We start from the raw sequence: 15,302 nt of genomic DNA on the forward strand, positions 1-15,302 counted from the left end.
TAACCAGTAGATAATTCAGTCAGCCTTGTAACCAGTAGATAATTCAGTCAGCCTTGTAACCAGTAGATAATTCAGTCAGCCTCATTTTTCCAGTAGATAATTCAGTCAGCCTCATTTCCAATAGATAATTCAGTCAGCCTGGTAACCAATAGATAATTCAGTCAGCCTTGTAACCAGTAGATAATTTAGTCAGCCTTATAACCAGTAGATAATTCAGTCAGTCTTGTAACCAGTAGATAATTCAGTCAGCCTTGTAACCAGTAGATAATTCAGTCAGCCTTATAACCAGTAGATAATTCAGTCAGCCTTATAACCAGTAGATAATCTAGCCTACTTCATTCTTTGTAGATAATCCAGCCACCTTCATTCCTAGTAAATAATCTAGCCACCTTCATTCTTTGTAGATAGTCTAGCCTACTTCATTCTTTGTAGATAATCCAGCCACCTTCATTCCCAGTAGATAATCCTGCCACCTTCATTCCCAGTAGATAAACTAGCATCCTTCATTCCTAGTAGATAATATAACACTCATTCCTAGTAGATAATCTAGCCACATCCATTTCCAGTAGATAATCCAGCCACCTTCATTCCTAGTAGATAATCCAGCCACCTTCATTCCCAGTAGATAATCTAGCATCCTTCATTCCTAGTAGATAATATAACACTCATTCCTAGTAGATAATCTAGCCACATCCATTTCCAGTAGATAATCCAGCCACCTTCATTCCTAGTAGATAATCCAGCCACCTTCATTCCCAGTAGATAATCTAGCATCCTTCATTCCTAGTAGATAATATAACACTCATTCCTAGTAGATAATCTAGCCACATCCATTTCCAGTAGATAATCCAGCCACCTTCATTCCTAGTAGATAATCCAGCCACCTTCATTCCTAGTAGATAAAACAGCCACCTTCATTCCCAGAAGATAATCGAGCCACCTCTTTTTCCTGTAGATAAAACAGCCACCTACATTCCCAGTAGATAATCGAGCCACCTTCATTCCCAGTAGATAATCCAGCAACCTTCATTCTCAGTAGATAATCCAGCCACCTCTATTCCCTGTAGATAAAACAGCCACCTTCATTCCCCGTAGATAATCCAGCCACCTTCATTCCCCGTAGATAATCCAGCCTCCTTCATTCTCAGTAGATAATCCAGCTTACTTTATGCCCAGTTGATAATCCAGCCACCTTTATTCCTTCTAGATAATTATGAAATATAATTTGGCCACCTTTATTCCCAGTAGATAATCCAGCCACCTTTATTCCTTGTAGATAATCCAGCCACCTTTATTCTTAGTAGATAATCCAGCCACCTTTATTCCTAGTAGATAATCCAGCCACCTTTATTCCTTGTAGATAATCCAGCCACCTTTATTCCTTGTTTATAATCCAGCCACTTTTATTCCTAGTAGATAATCCAGCCACCTTTATTCCCTGTAGATAATCCAGCCACCTTTATTCCTTGTAGATAATCCAGCTACCTTTATTCCTTCTAGATAATCCAGCCACCTTTATTCCTTGTAGATAACCAGCCACCTTTATTCCCAGTAGATAATACAGCCACCTTCATTCCCAGTAGATAATGCAGCCACCTTCATTCCCAGTAGATAATCCAGCCACCTTCATTCCCAGTAGATAAAACAGCCACCTTCATTCCCAGTAGATAATCCAGCCACCTTTATTCCCTGTAGATAATCCAGCCACCTTTATTCCCTGTAGATAATCCAGCCACCTTTATTCCCTGTAGATAATCCAGCCACCTTTATTCCCAGTAGATAATACAGCCGCCTTCATTCCCAGTAGATAATGCAGCCACCTTCATTCCCAGTAGATAATCCTGCCACCTTTATTCCTTCTAGATAATTATGAAATATAATCCAGCCACCTTTATTCCTTGTAGATAATCCAGCCACCTTTATTCCTAGCAATAATCCAACTACTTTCATCCCCTGCAGTAGCAGCTAGCTTGTGACATAACTATCAATACACCTTGTTCACAATTTTTTAAAAAAAGGCTGGCTATTTCCCAGAAACAATTGCTGGAAAATGGTACAGCCAGACTAGGCTGGATTAACAAGGCTGACTGATATCTAGATTACTTCTTGGCATATTTCTTGTTTTAAACTTAATTTGGATTGTCAGCTTACAGGACAGATGAAGACAAGCCATGGGTGTTACCTGTTGTACGGACTGTTGAGGCACAGATGGCGTGTGATGCCACTCTCAACCATGAGTACCTCCCTGTGGCAGGTTTGGCTGAATTCAGTAACAATTCAATAAAGCTACTTCTGGGTGAAGACAGCCCAGTCATCACACAGAACAGGGTAGGTACTAGTACATGTACAAGTAAAACTAGAAAAAAAATATTCTTATAAATGTCTAAATTTTATATCTTCTGAAATTTGTTTGACTCAATTTAATATTTATTTTGAATTTTGAACTTTCGTCATGTTTGGCTTTTATTTCTTACTATCGTCTAAATTGTTAATTAAAATATTTCATTTATGACTATTTCCCAGTTTCTGTAGGCACCCAGGCCTAAAAAGGCTTAGCAAGGTTATGTCATGGCACATTATCTGTTGTCCATGTTTCGGTCAATTCTTCTTTCTTACCACGTAATACACTGTATATCTGAACGGCTGTTCAGACTTCAGTCTAATTTTGTCTAAAGCCTCAATGGGACAAGTGGACCAACTGTTGTATAAATAAACACATGACAGGGTATCTGAGCAACGAAGTACCTTGGTAATAAATCAAAAGTCCACCCTATAGCCAAGTAACTGCTTGCTAGGCAACTATATATGCCATAAGGATTACAAACCCAACAGACAGGGTCCAGCCCAACCCCTGGATATCAAGTCACAGGGTCATAACCTAGGCCCTTAACCCTTTCACTGCTGTAGACCATAATGGACTCATCCATATCAATGCATGGTAGAGTCTACTAAAGTTACATAGAGGTGAAAGGGTTAATGAACTAACTCCCAGGGACCTACCCGTAACCATAAGCTGATCATATTATTTTTGAAGCGTCCTTGGTCCTGGAGACATAATTCAAATCAATTGCTGTGTAAAAATGAACTTGTATGTTCAAATCTGTTAAAGCCTACTCCTCCCAACAACGTGATCATATATCAACCAAAGTTGTTTTATGAAGCTTCGGAACAGAGAATCAAATGTTATATGAAGGAAGCATGTTGACCCTTTGGTGCCGAGATAAATCCATAGACTGGGAAAAAATTGCAATACTACATTCAATTTGCTGTTGATGGTATGCATTTTCAGATTTTCAATACAGTCCCTTTATATATACTTCATTTATTTTACAACCATTATTTCAACTTATATTAATCACTCTTGTTGGCCCGGATGTAAACGCATGGGGTTCTTCTTGTCGGAGAAAACCGGAGTACCCGGAGAAAACCGGAGTACCTGTAGTACCCAGAGAAAACCCATGTGGTCGGGCAGGTGACCCCATACTTTTTCACGTCCAATTGGGGAATCGAACCCTGTACAGCAAGTGCGCTATCCACTGCACCACCCGGCCACTCTACAGTCCCTTTGATGCCTTTTGTACAAAAATAAATCAAAGGAGGCAATCCAGGTTAAATGAGAAGTCAATGTATACTTCTGATTTCATCTAGATTGACCTAGCTACATGAATATATATACAAAAAATCTATGCCTAGAGGACGTATGGCCTCATTGACAGTATTAACAAAAAATGGTTTACTCATGCCAGCAGGCTATGACTTCTTTTAATAATAAATGTATAGATATAGAAAAAGAATGGAAGGACAAACCATACAGAACCTTCAGACCTCAAAATATATCTTATAAAGTCTTATTTTTTTCTGGTTAAAAATCCTTGCTTTGGTAGGATAAAGAGAAAATTATCATAATGACAATTTTAGGTCTTGAAAAGGTGAATCATAAAGGCTAAGTTCGTTTTGAACACAAACAGGAATTAAAAACTATTTTGCAAGCTTTTTGAAAACATCTGTTTCCCTTTATCAAGCAAAGAGTGTAAATGACCAGTGTCTCGTCTCTGAAACACTTAAAACAACTCTCAAAGCAAAAGTGTGCCGAAACGGTAAAGGTCATCTGTCAAAAAAAGCACTCTTATACTGTAGGCAGTCAGGGGATGGGTATGTTTACCCATTCAGACCCTTAGTGGTGAATCAGTTTCACATGAACTGATAGGGTTTTGATCAATAATTTCTCTTACTATCGCTAAAAGTTATCTATAAAATTGAGATAGTATCATTCAATGATCAATCTGAAAATGCTTCTGGCAAAGCGTATCAGTTTAATGACTTTTTTCTTTTTCGTCATCATAACAGGTTCTCGGCACACAGGCCGTAGGGGGGACTGGAGCCCTCAAACTGGCCGCAGAGTTTATGCACAGGCATCTGGGTGTCGACGTCGTCTACGTGTCCAAACCGACATGGGGTATATGTCATGTCTGGGGGAGTAACATCCCTTCAAAACAGTGCTGCAAATGTTAACAACTTGAATTACAGCAATGAAATTTCTAGAACAAACATTTCAATTTCTGCTCAAGTTGGACTAATCGATACCACGTAAATAGATCAATGAAACTGCCATGTTGTTAGGCCATGCAACTTATTAGATTGACATTGTATGTGCATGTGTATGAGTTTGTATCATTTTGCACCATCTAAATATAAATACAGCATCAGTTCATAGACAGCTGTTAGTGTTTATGTAATACCAGGCAAATAGAATATCAATAAATTGCAAGCATAAATTTATGATATGTTTTTGGATCATAAAAAAGTTTAATACAGAATGATATGATACATGTATGAGACGTATTATTTTTTTACATTACATCTCTTTATAGACTTGCACAAACTACATTATCTAGTTCCTAATGGTAGACTTACAAAATCGAAATTCCAGATGAATTATTTAAACAAGGGTAAATTGAAATAAAGAGATTGAATATTGCTTTCAAAGAGTACAAACTGTTCTGCTGTGTAAACAGTACCTAGGTTTTATTTTAAGGCATATTCTGACTAATCCTCTTCTGTGTATTCACAGTAACATATTTACATATGAACCAACACATTTTAAATTATAATTATTAGGTAATCACAGGGGGATCTTCAAAGATGCTGGTTTCTCACAGATAAGGGAATATCGCTACTGGAAAGCAGACACCAGATCGTTGGACTTTGACGGTATGATGGAGGATTTGAAGGTTAGTTGAAGACGGAAATCCTGTTTTAACCACCCGGTGAACATTTCTAGTTCAGTTACACTACATACCGATCTGTTTGACCATTTCTGATTTCACAATAAGTGTTTTTCTCAAGATCAGACTTTAGAAAGATTTCCAAAACACTTTGGAAAAACTCCAGGCATATCTCACAACCCCTAAATGGTAAAATGCCCAGGAATTAGTATATCCATCCTCATAAGCAAGGAAAAACCACTGCTGCTTTTGGAATCGAATTCTTTTTGGGAATTATGCAAAATCTAAAGAAACAAGGAGGAAGTATTGTGAAAAATTATTCAGGCCAACCTTAAACAGTTCTCTGTTTGTCATTGACTGACCCACCACTTTGAAGTTTTGGTCGGTAGGTAGGGACACAGTTTTTTTTCCCCCACAATAAAAGATAAATAGCTTATACTGAACACTCCAAATAAACATTTGTTTATACTCCAGCAAACCATTTTTCCATGTTCTGTTTTTGTTGTTTGTAGAACGCTCCTGAACGAGCCTGTGTCATCCTTCATGGCTGTGCACACAACCCGACTGGAGTTGATGCTACCCCTGCACAGTGGGTAGAGATCGCAGACGTCTGTCAGGTAACTATGCATAGCTGGTTTATAAGTCAAAACAATAGATATCAAATTTAATGTAACTCAGTATATTTAGCTTGCCATTCCATAATTCTAAATTAAAGATATATGCTACTACTGTATAAATATAAAAGCATTTTTGTTTTCCAATTTAAATAACTCTTGTTAGTCTAATGGAGCACTCCGAAAGGGTCTAAATGTGGGTGGAAACGAAGTATGCATGTGGCTTGAAAAATGACCCAATACCTTTTCATGTCGTATCAGTGAATCCAACCCTGACTGTAATGGTGTCAGGCATGTGATTTTGGAATTGAGAACGGTCTTAAAGTTTAGATATTTTGTGATTCTAGGGCAGAGTTGTATAAGCTGTTGAATGTTATTCTTGACTGTTTCAGGAGAGGAATCTGACCATACTCATTGATATCGCCTACCAAGGGTTTGCCACTGGCGATCTAGATAAGGATGCTTCTGCTGTGCGCTATATGCAGAGCCGTGGATTTGAAATGTTTATTGCACAGTCATTCTCAAAGAACTTTGGTCTATATAGTATGTATAGCTGTCAGTAAAACTCAAGTCAGGTATCAGCTGCTCAAAAAAAAATTAGCTCTGATTTTAGCCCACAATCAGCAGATGGGGGCTATTTCAAAACACCTGTGGTCCATTGTCTGTCCCTAAACAACAGAAAGTACTGGAGGGTCTCTCTCACATTTCATATGTAAGTTTCCCTTGGTCAAAAAATGTGTATCTTTACTTTTGAGACTGATTGGATAACAAAATGGCCCACTGGCAGCCATCTTTGATTCTGACTGTCAAGGTTTGTTATCTCTTTTTCTCAGAAAGTCCTGGAGGGATCTTTCTCAAATTATGTATGTGCTTTCCTCTTAGTCCCCTGGTAAAAATATCTCTGGCCCTAATCAGAATCCATCCCTCATTGACAGTACTTTTCAGCATTTTGCATTTAGTTATACAACTCTTATACAATAACATATAGCAAAGTGGCAAATAACTTGGGTAGAAATTTAGAGTAAAGTGAAGTTTTTAATTTTAAATCCTTTTCCTTCAGTACTTGTATGATTGGAGTTATTTTCACCAAGTTTGATCCAGAATATCATTTTGCAAGGGGACTCAATGAATTTTACCAGAGAGTTTGGCCCCCCTGGGAGCAAAGGGGAAGGGTCCAATAGGGGGAACATAGTATTAAATGTTCAAAATCCTTCTCCTTCAGTTTGTTTGGACGGATTTCAACCAAATTTTGTGTAGAGCATCCTTTGACAAATTAAAGGGGACTCAATTTTGTATAAATGGAAGGTTGCTTTTAGGGAGCAGAGGGGCAGATCCATTAGGGGTATTTGAGGTTAATGTTTAAATTCCGCCTCAAATCATTGGGTCAGGACCTAAAAAGGGACGGGTGTTGCTGAGAGACAGAGCCACTATTTGGATAAAGCTGCAGTATTATCTGTAATAAGAATAATTTTCCATGGTTGCTTTATTATCCAGGTGAGCAATACAGGCCCTCTGGGCCTCTTGTTTTTACGTATCAACCGTTAGATTTTATAGTTTTGATGCAATCATTCTTACTCTTTAGGAGCTGCATATTTTCAAGGAACAATCTTTTACAGGCAAAAATTGTTAAAATTGGATCCAACTTAAATTACAACATATATTTTGATGTTCTACATGTGATTGTTGTACTGAAATCTGTGATTGTTACGTTTCTAGATGAAAGAGTGGGTAACCTAGTAACGATCACTAAGACGAACGAAACAGTGTTGAAGGTGAGGTCCCAGATGGATCTGATCGTCCGGACAATGTGGTCAAACCCACCCAATCATGGCGCTCGTGTTGTTTGTTCTGTTCTCAACAATCCAGCATGTTATACAGAGTGGTAAGATCATGGATGAACGTTTATAACAAGTAAAAAACTTGAGGGATTTTTTTTTTTTATTTAGCTGAAGGTCATGTGTCAAATTATCATCGCCCATGTAGGAATATTGTGACCTGGTTTTTAACGCAAAACTCTTTCTCCCATGAAAGTTGTGCCCTTGAAATCAGTCAGCAGACACGGACGCAAGCATGGGCGAAGCAAATACTGTATATCCCTCTGCCCCCGCCCCTGCCCCTGCTCCTGCCCCTGCCCTAGCCCCTGCCCTGTCTTGCCCCTGCTTTATCAAAGTGGGGGTATAAAAAGAGAAAATATCAAACATATTTGTACCCATTCCAATATTATCATCCTATTAAAAATACTGGAATGAATTTCAAACTTGCACCAAAATGTTCAACTTTAGATTTGGTTGAAAAATAGAGGAGGTCCAAACAGGTAAAAATACACATTTGAAAAAGATTAGAATGTTATTTTTGTTTTGTCCACATCGCTTCAGTGTCGTACCCTTAGGAAACTCCATTTCTAATATCAGCATCCTAGTAACTGAAGTGTTAATGAGTTTTAACACTTGCACCTAATTTTCAAGACAATGCCAATGGCAGGGTGACTACATGATGGGGCCTCTGGCTACTACTCCCAATTCTTTGATTAAGTAAGTTAACAAAACGAAAGCTTTAAGTGAGTTTAATTCCGTATATATTTGAAGGTTAGTTTTAGAGAAGCTGGATACGTCTACATGTTTATAAACACAATGTTTGAGGTTGTTATTTGTATTTCATTATGTGTCTGTAGGAAGGAAGAAGTGAAGAAAATGGCGAGTCGTATTCTGACGATGCGTGACACTCTGTACCAGAAGTTAGTGTCCCTGGGGACGCCCGGTTCGTGGACACACATCACCACCCAACGCGGAATGTTTAGTTATACCGGCCTCTCAGGTAACCACCCAACCGGAACTTCTAGAAGAACACTCTCCCAAGGTCGAATGGAAATATGTAACATAGACATGTAAAGAAAGGGGGAAATATGAATTAGTTTAGTCTGTGTCTCGTTAAATAAAAACAAATCTTTAATGCAGGTTTGCCTTTTGGTGATGACTTTGCGTGTCTGACATATAAGTAAGGCAAGGCGTGTCTGACATATAAGTAAGGCAAGGCGTGTCTGACATATAAGTAAGGCAAGGCGTGTCTGACATATAAGTAAGGCAAGGCGTGTCTGACATATAAGTAAGGCAAGGCGTGTCTGACATATAAGTAAGGCAAGGCGTGTCTGACATATAAGTAAGGCAAGGCGTGTCTGACATATAAGTAAGGCAAGGCGTGTCTGACATATAAGTAAGGCAAGGCGTGTCTGACATATAAGTAAGGCAAACTTGAGCCAGCTAAGATCATGAGTGTGACACTTTTGTATTTCTATAATACTTCATGTTTTAAACAAAACAGTTTGTTTAGGCTAAAATAAACTAGATAGGTTGATTAAAAGAGGAATGTATGTTTGGAATGTGTCTTTTATGCAAAACGAATACCTGATAAAGGAGGATATAGCTTTGATTCTGAATAGAAAACTAGACCTTGCTGAACTCTCACGGAAATTAATAAAGGTGAAATTAATAATTAATAAAGGTGAAATTAATCATTAATAAAGGTGAAATTAATCATTAATAAAGGTGAAATTAATAAAGGTGAAATTAATAATCAATAAAGGTGAAATTAATAACTAATAAAGGTGAAATAAGTAAAGGTGAAATGAATAAATTATAACCATAACGGTGTTTGGAGTGTAATTCAGCGGGGCCTGACTGGGATTTGAACCCTGGACTTCAGGTTGTTATACTGTTGCTCTGTCTGACTGAGCTACCTGGTGCTGGACCAACGATGCTACAGTGTAGTTATATCAAAAAGGAAGTTAAGGGAAGGTTACTGTATATACTAAAAGCTATAGTGCAGAAGGACAGGGATTCCTTATTATAATGTGAAATCTTTAATAAGAAAAAGATTTCATACTTTATAAACCGGTTTTATTTATTTTTATATAATTTAGTTCTTATAAATGTTGATAAATTTAGTTCTTATAAATGTTGATAAATTTGGTTCTTATAAATGTTGATAAATTCCTGGGTGTGTTACAGATTAATCTTGGAGGCAATTTCCTTCCTCCGCTTTTCTGCTACTAAAAGTATTGTTTGTTCATTTTAATAGAGGCCCAGGTTGACCTGCTTCAATCCAAGTACCATATCTACATGCTGAAGTCTGGACGTATCAACATGTGTGGGTTGACATCAAGCAACATCGATTATGTAGCCGATGCCATTCATTCTGTTGTCTGTGGCGACGAAAACCAGCAACAGAAGCAAGCATCACTATAGATAACCTCAAAGTTTATCCTTAAAGACATTTACACCCTGTAACACTGTAAAGCCAGTCTTAAGTATGTGTAGTATTTGAAGGCTTAGTGAAAGTTGGTGGTGTCTTTGTTTCTACTAAACAAGACATCAAATTTGATGTAGAAGTTCACACCGAAAGTTTTTTTTTTTTTGGAAATTGACTTAGACTTTTTCATCGGTGAGTAATACACCCAGAAGTGAGTTATTGTCGGAATCCACACTGTTTACACGGTATTTTATATCACCTTATGGATTGGTACAGAATAGTGATCTCCTTATTGTTGACTAAAAAGATTTTAATTTGTATGGAATTTGTCAAATTACCTTTATTAATTTGAAGTAATATCCTTGACACAACATGTACAGTAAGTTTGTCATATTAGTAGTATTCAAATTAAGGTTCTGATGAAATTAAAAAAATTGTGTTGTTTTACGACCCTTCAGCAATTTAAGTCATTTATCAGATTTCGATAACAAGGTGCGATTATATTAATTCATATGACATTGAACTAATCATGCCTTCCCCGAATCAGTGTAAAAGAAAAAAAAAAATCTGTATCAACCAAGAACACAGAATTATTTCTTAATGTGCAGAAAAGTGCAAACTGTTTTTTATTTGTTATGTATTTGTTGGACGGTGAAATGCTGTTTATCCATGCTATTGTTTCAGAAGTGAATTTAAACCTTTTTTTTTTTTATTAATGGAGCAAATTAAAGGTGTTAGTTGTGTTCTCAATTGTGTGGGTCTGTGTACATCCATCTACCTTGTGATTGTAGTCTAATTAATGGGTCATTGACTTGGCTTTTATAATGTCTTTCATTGAAGGTAAAATCAATACCAGCATTATGTTAAATAGGCTCGGGCTCCTGTAATGTTAGGTTCATTTTGATTATTTCGGTGATATAATTCACATCCGTAACTTTTCCTTTTTGTTGTAAACAAAATAATATATTTGCTTTCTCGCAAAGTTTATTGACCTTCTCAAAAACATGTAATCGAAGCCTCCTATATATGAATTCAGGTGTCAAATTAATTAATATTATGTGACGATTCCCAGGTTGGGACGATTCATAACCAGTTTCGTTGGTAGTCTAAGGGAGATAATCACAAATTAAAAATTATGCCTGTGCAACAGGGCCAGCCAGTGTGAAGTAAGAAAAAGGAAACCTTATAGCAAAGTTTTTTGTGTTGTAAATGAAATTCAAGTGATTGCTGGTTATATCAGAAGAGAAAGCAAGCATAAAGCTTACATTATGAATTAGATATACAATTATATTTTAGTATTGATGATGTTGTATGACCAGTTATCTTTTAAATACAAAAATGGTCAGACATTTGGTTTTCTGAACGGTCGCTGTGCATGTTGATATGGCTGTTTTTTCTGAGATTTTGACTTTTGTCTTATGATCTGATGTTGATGAGTTTGTGTATTAGGTTCACCTGTTTGGTAGATCGCTTGATATCGGGCCTTATTTACAGCATTAATGTTTATTTACCTGACATGCCTTATTTACATATATAATCAGACATTGAACATCAGGGTATGAATACAGAAAGTAAGGCATTTCTAAGTTGAGATAAATTGTACCTAATCCTTCTTGTTGAATGACAAATAAAATATGTTTAAATACAGAAATCAAGGGAGAATAACTACAGAATCTTTTAAAGTTGCCTTATATCGTTTTATCTCTTTCTCTCTCTCTCTAAAAACTTAATTTATAACATGTGTTTATAAAAAAAAGTTAAAAAAAAATTAAGACTTAATCATGTTGTATAAATTGTTAAAAGATCCAATTTAGGATGGAAAGACATGACAGCGGTGGAGCTTGCTTATATGGAGGGAGTAGGTCAGTAAGATGTTTTACCGAGGCAGATATAAAATTCACCAAAGCTGAATTTCTGCATGATGACTAGTATTTGCAGACAACCCTGGATCAATTTCATTTTTTATTTGGGACCCAATAGCAAAGTAAACAAGTAAGCTGATTCTGATCACCACCTCCTTTAACCCTTTCACCCCTAGGTAACTTTAATAGACTCTACCATACATTTATATGGGGGAGTCCATTATGGTCTGCAGTGGTAAAGGGTTAAATATTGATGTTAAGGTAAATCGAGTGAGACTTGCCAATAAGTGAAGAATCATCAAAAACATGGCCTGTAATGGTTTTAATGCTAATTTTTTTAAAAAAAATGGAGAATTTTATACTTAATTTCAACAAATTTGATTCTGTAAAATAAAAAACAACTGCATTTTGTCAAAACTGTGCGTGCAGCAGTGTATACAAGTTAATTCTTGCTGGGAAATATGAATTGGCCTCTATACTACGTCTTGTGCTTTTGGCACCATACAAACTGATTCTTGCTTTGATGAGGGGCAGTTTCAGGATTAGGTATTGTATGTAAGGGGGTTATTTTCAAGTACAATTCTTTTTTTCTTTTTTTTGAAGAGTAACAGCCTTAAGTACAAGATTTGTGTATATGCCTTAAATATTACCCCCCACCAAGTCATGTTTGAAAAACATAATATTAACAGTGTGACTAAATGAGATTCCTCATTATAATAGCTTAACTCGGCAAGGATTGTATACGCTTGAAATTGTGTTCCTAATTAATCATACAATAGATGTAAACTGACTATATATTTTGTTCATATTTATGATTTCATTCATTTTCCTAGACCTGCATGTTTTGTCACAGAAGTGATTGAAAAGGTATTTTTGTTGCGATGATTATAGATGCTAAGTTCTTTATAAGGACTCAAAATTTGATGTTAGACATCGCAGATTTGATACAGGAGGAACATACAAGTATGTATGTATATATGTAGAATCATGGAATGAAATAAATTCATTGGAGAATATATTATTGTAGTTTTCTAATTTCATTATTTTATATGTAAGATCTGAAATGGGTTTCTGTCTCATGTTGAATTGATGAGCAAAAATATATATAAAAAATAATAATAAGGCTGTGGTCAATCCTTCAGACTTGTATGAAATGGAAACAAATTGAAGACCGTTTGTTTCATATTATTGATCAACGGCACAGTGGATAGCACAGGGGTTTTATACCTTAATCAAATGTGAAAAGGTATGAAAGTCACCTGTCTGAGTACTCCGGTTTCGTTCCAGACCACTTACAGGAACTTTATTAGCCTAAACGTTTTAGAGTTATGATTGTGAACATGTAATTGTCTAAATAATCCCGAAACATTGAAAAGCACTACAAAATTGGCAACATCATTGTTCTCCTTGGTAACATCATTGTTCTCTTTGGTAACATCGTTCTTCTCATTGGTAACATCATTGTTCTCCTTGGTAACATCATTGTTCTCATTGGTAACCTTATTGTTCTACTTGGTAACATCATTGTTCTCATTGGTAACATCATTGTTCTCATTGGTAACATCATTGTTCTCATTGGTAACATCATTGTTCTCCTTGGTAACATCATTGTTCTCATCGGTAACATCATTGTTCTCATTGGTAACATCATTGTTCTCCTTGGGAACATCATTGTTCTCCTTGGTAACATCATTGTTCTCATTGGTAACCTTATTGTTCTACTTGGTAACATCATTGTTCTCATCGGTAACATCATTGTTCTCATTGGTAACATCATTGTTCTCCTTGGTAACATTGTTCTCATTGGTAACCTTATTGTTCTCATTGGTAACATCATTGTTCTCATAGGTAACATTGTTCTCATTGGTAACATCATTGTTCTCATTGGTAACATCATGGTTCTCATTGGTAACATCATTGTTCTCCTAAGTAACATCATTGTTCTCATTGGTAACATCATTGTTCTCCTTGGTAACATCATTGTTTTCCTTGGTAACATCATTGTTCTCATTGGTAACATCATTGTTCTCCTTGGTAACATCATTGTTCTCCTTCATAACATCATTGTTCTCATTGGTAACATCATTGTTCTCCTTGGTAACATCATTGTTTTCCTTGGTAACATCATTGTTCTCATTGGTAACATCATTGTTCTCCTTGGTAACATCATTGTTCTCATTGGTAACATCATTGTTCTCATTGGTAACATCATGTTCTCATTGGTAACATCATGGTTCTCATTGGTAACATCATTGTTCTCATTGGTAACCTTATTGTTCTCATTGGTTACATCATTGTTCTCATAGGTAACATTGTTCTCATTGAAAACATCATTGTTCTCATTGGTAACATCATTGTTCTCATTGGTAACATCATTGTTCTCCTTGGTAACATTGTTCTCATTGGTAACATCATTGTTCTCATTGGTAACATCATTGTTCTCATTGGTAACATCATGTTCTCATTGGTAACATCATTGTTCTCATTGGTTACATCATTGGTAACATCATTGTTCTCATTGGTAACCTTATTGTTCTCATTGGTAACATCATTGTTCTTCTTGGTAACATTGTTCTCATTGAAAACATCATTGTTCTCATTGGTAACATCATTGTTCTCATTGGTAACATCATTGTTCTCAATGGTAACATCATTGTTCTCCTTGGTAACATCATGGTTCTCATTCCTAACATCATTATTCTCATAGGTAACATCATTGTTCTCTTTGGTAACATCATTGTTCTCATTGGTAGCATCATTGTTCGCATTGGTTAGGCCATTGCTCTCGATAGTGAGCACACAGCTTCTGTCCCCGCCCGCTTCTTTTAGGTCTTCAGCAACACCCCTTGGTAACATCATTGTTCGCATTGGTTAGGCCATTGCTCTCGATAGTGAGCACACAGCTTCTGTCCCCGCCCGCTTCTTTTAGGTCTTCAGCAACATCTAGGATGAACTTAAAAAGATGTCTCACTGTGATGGCATAACCTGGACGTAGTAGTATGATCACTTAACCCGTTATATTCTGATAGCTCCAAATGCAATAAGGGGACATTACAATGAGTTAGGGTTACTGGGTAAACCAGGGGACACTACAATGAGTTACGGTTACTGGGTAAACCAGGGGACACTACAATGAGTTTGGGTTACTGTGTAAATCAGGGGACACTACAATGAGTTGGGGTTACGGGGTAAACCAGGGGACACTCCAATGAGTTAGGGTTACTGTGTAAACCAGGGGCCACTACAATGAGTTGGGGTTACTGTGTAACCCAGGGGACACTCCAATGAGTTAGGGTTACTGTGCAAACCAGGGGACACGACAATAAGTTGGGGTTACTGTGTAAACCAGGGGACAC

At 36.7% G+C, this 15,302-nt stretch overlaps 2 protein-coding genes across 2 annotated transcripts in view; one reads left to right on the plus strand and one right to left on the minus strand.

Moving 5' to 3' along the window:
- The window catches only part of LOC110451694 (aspartate aminotransferase, cytoplasmic-like), a 19,037-nt gene extending 6,755 nt beyond the window's left edge, over nucleotides 1-12,282 (plus strand). Inside the window, exons 2-9 of the mRNA XM_021499829.1 lie at nucleotides 2,147-2,328; nucleotides 4,348-4,456; nucleotides 5,119-5,231; nucleotides 5,738-5,842; nucleotides 6,232-6,382; nucleotides 7,556-7,721; nucleotides 8,511-8,653; nucleotides 9,914-12,282. Of these exons, the coding sequence (XP_021355504.1) occupies nucleotides 2,147-2,328; nucleotides 4,348-4,456; nucleotides 5,119-5,231; nucleotides 5,738-5,842; nucleotides 6,232-6,382; nucleotides 7,556-7,721; nucleotides 8,511-8,653; nucleotides 9,914-10,080 (1,136 nt within the window). The 3' untranslated portion in view covers nucleotides 10,081-12,282. The remainder of the gene's footprint in view (nucleotides 1-2,146; nucleotides 2,329-4,347; nucleotides 4,457-5,118; nucleotides 5,232-5,737; nucleotides 5,843-6,231; nucleotides 6,383-7,555; nucleotides 7,722-8,510; nucleotides 8,654-9,913) is intronic.
- Nucleotides 12,283-13,454: 1,172 nt separating this feature from the next.
- On the minus strand, nucleotides 13,455-14,805 carry LOC110451743 (putative uncharacterized protein DDB_G0286901). Its single transcript, XM_021499912.1, has 3 exons — nucleotides 14,440-14,805; nucleotides 13,881-14,102; nucleotides 13,455-13,664 (listed from the first exon to the last, which is right to left on the minus strand). The coding sequence occupies exons 1-3, from the start codon at nucleotides 14,803-14,805 to the stop codon at nucleotides 13,455-13,457; spliced, it is 798 nt and encodes a 265-aa protein (XP_021355587.1).
- Nucleotides 14,806-15,302: the final 497 nt, after the last annotated feature.

This window comes from Mizuhopecten yessoensis, unplaced genomic scaffold (assembly GCF_002113885.1).
Source record: "Mizuhopecten yessoensis strain PY_sf001 unplaced genomic scaffold, ASM211388v2 scaffold6169, whole genome shotgun sequence".
NCBI lineage: Eukaryota > Metazoa > Mollusca > Bivalvia > Pectinida > Pectinidae > Mizuhopecten > Mizuhopecten yessoensis.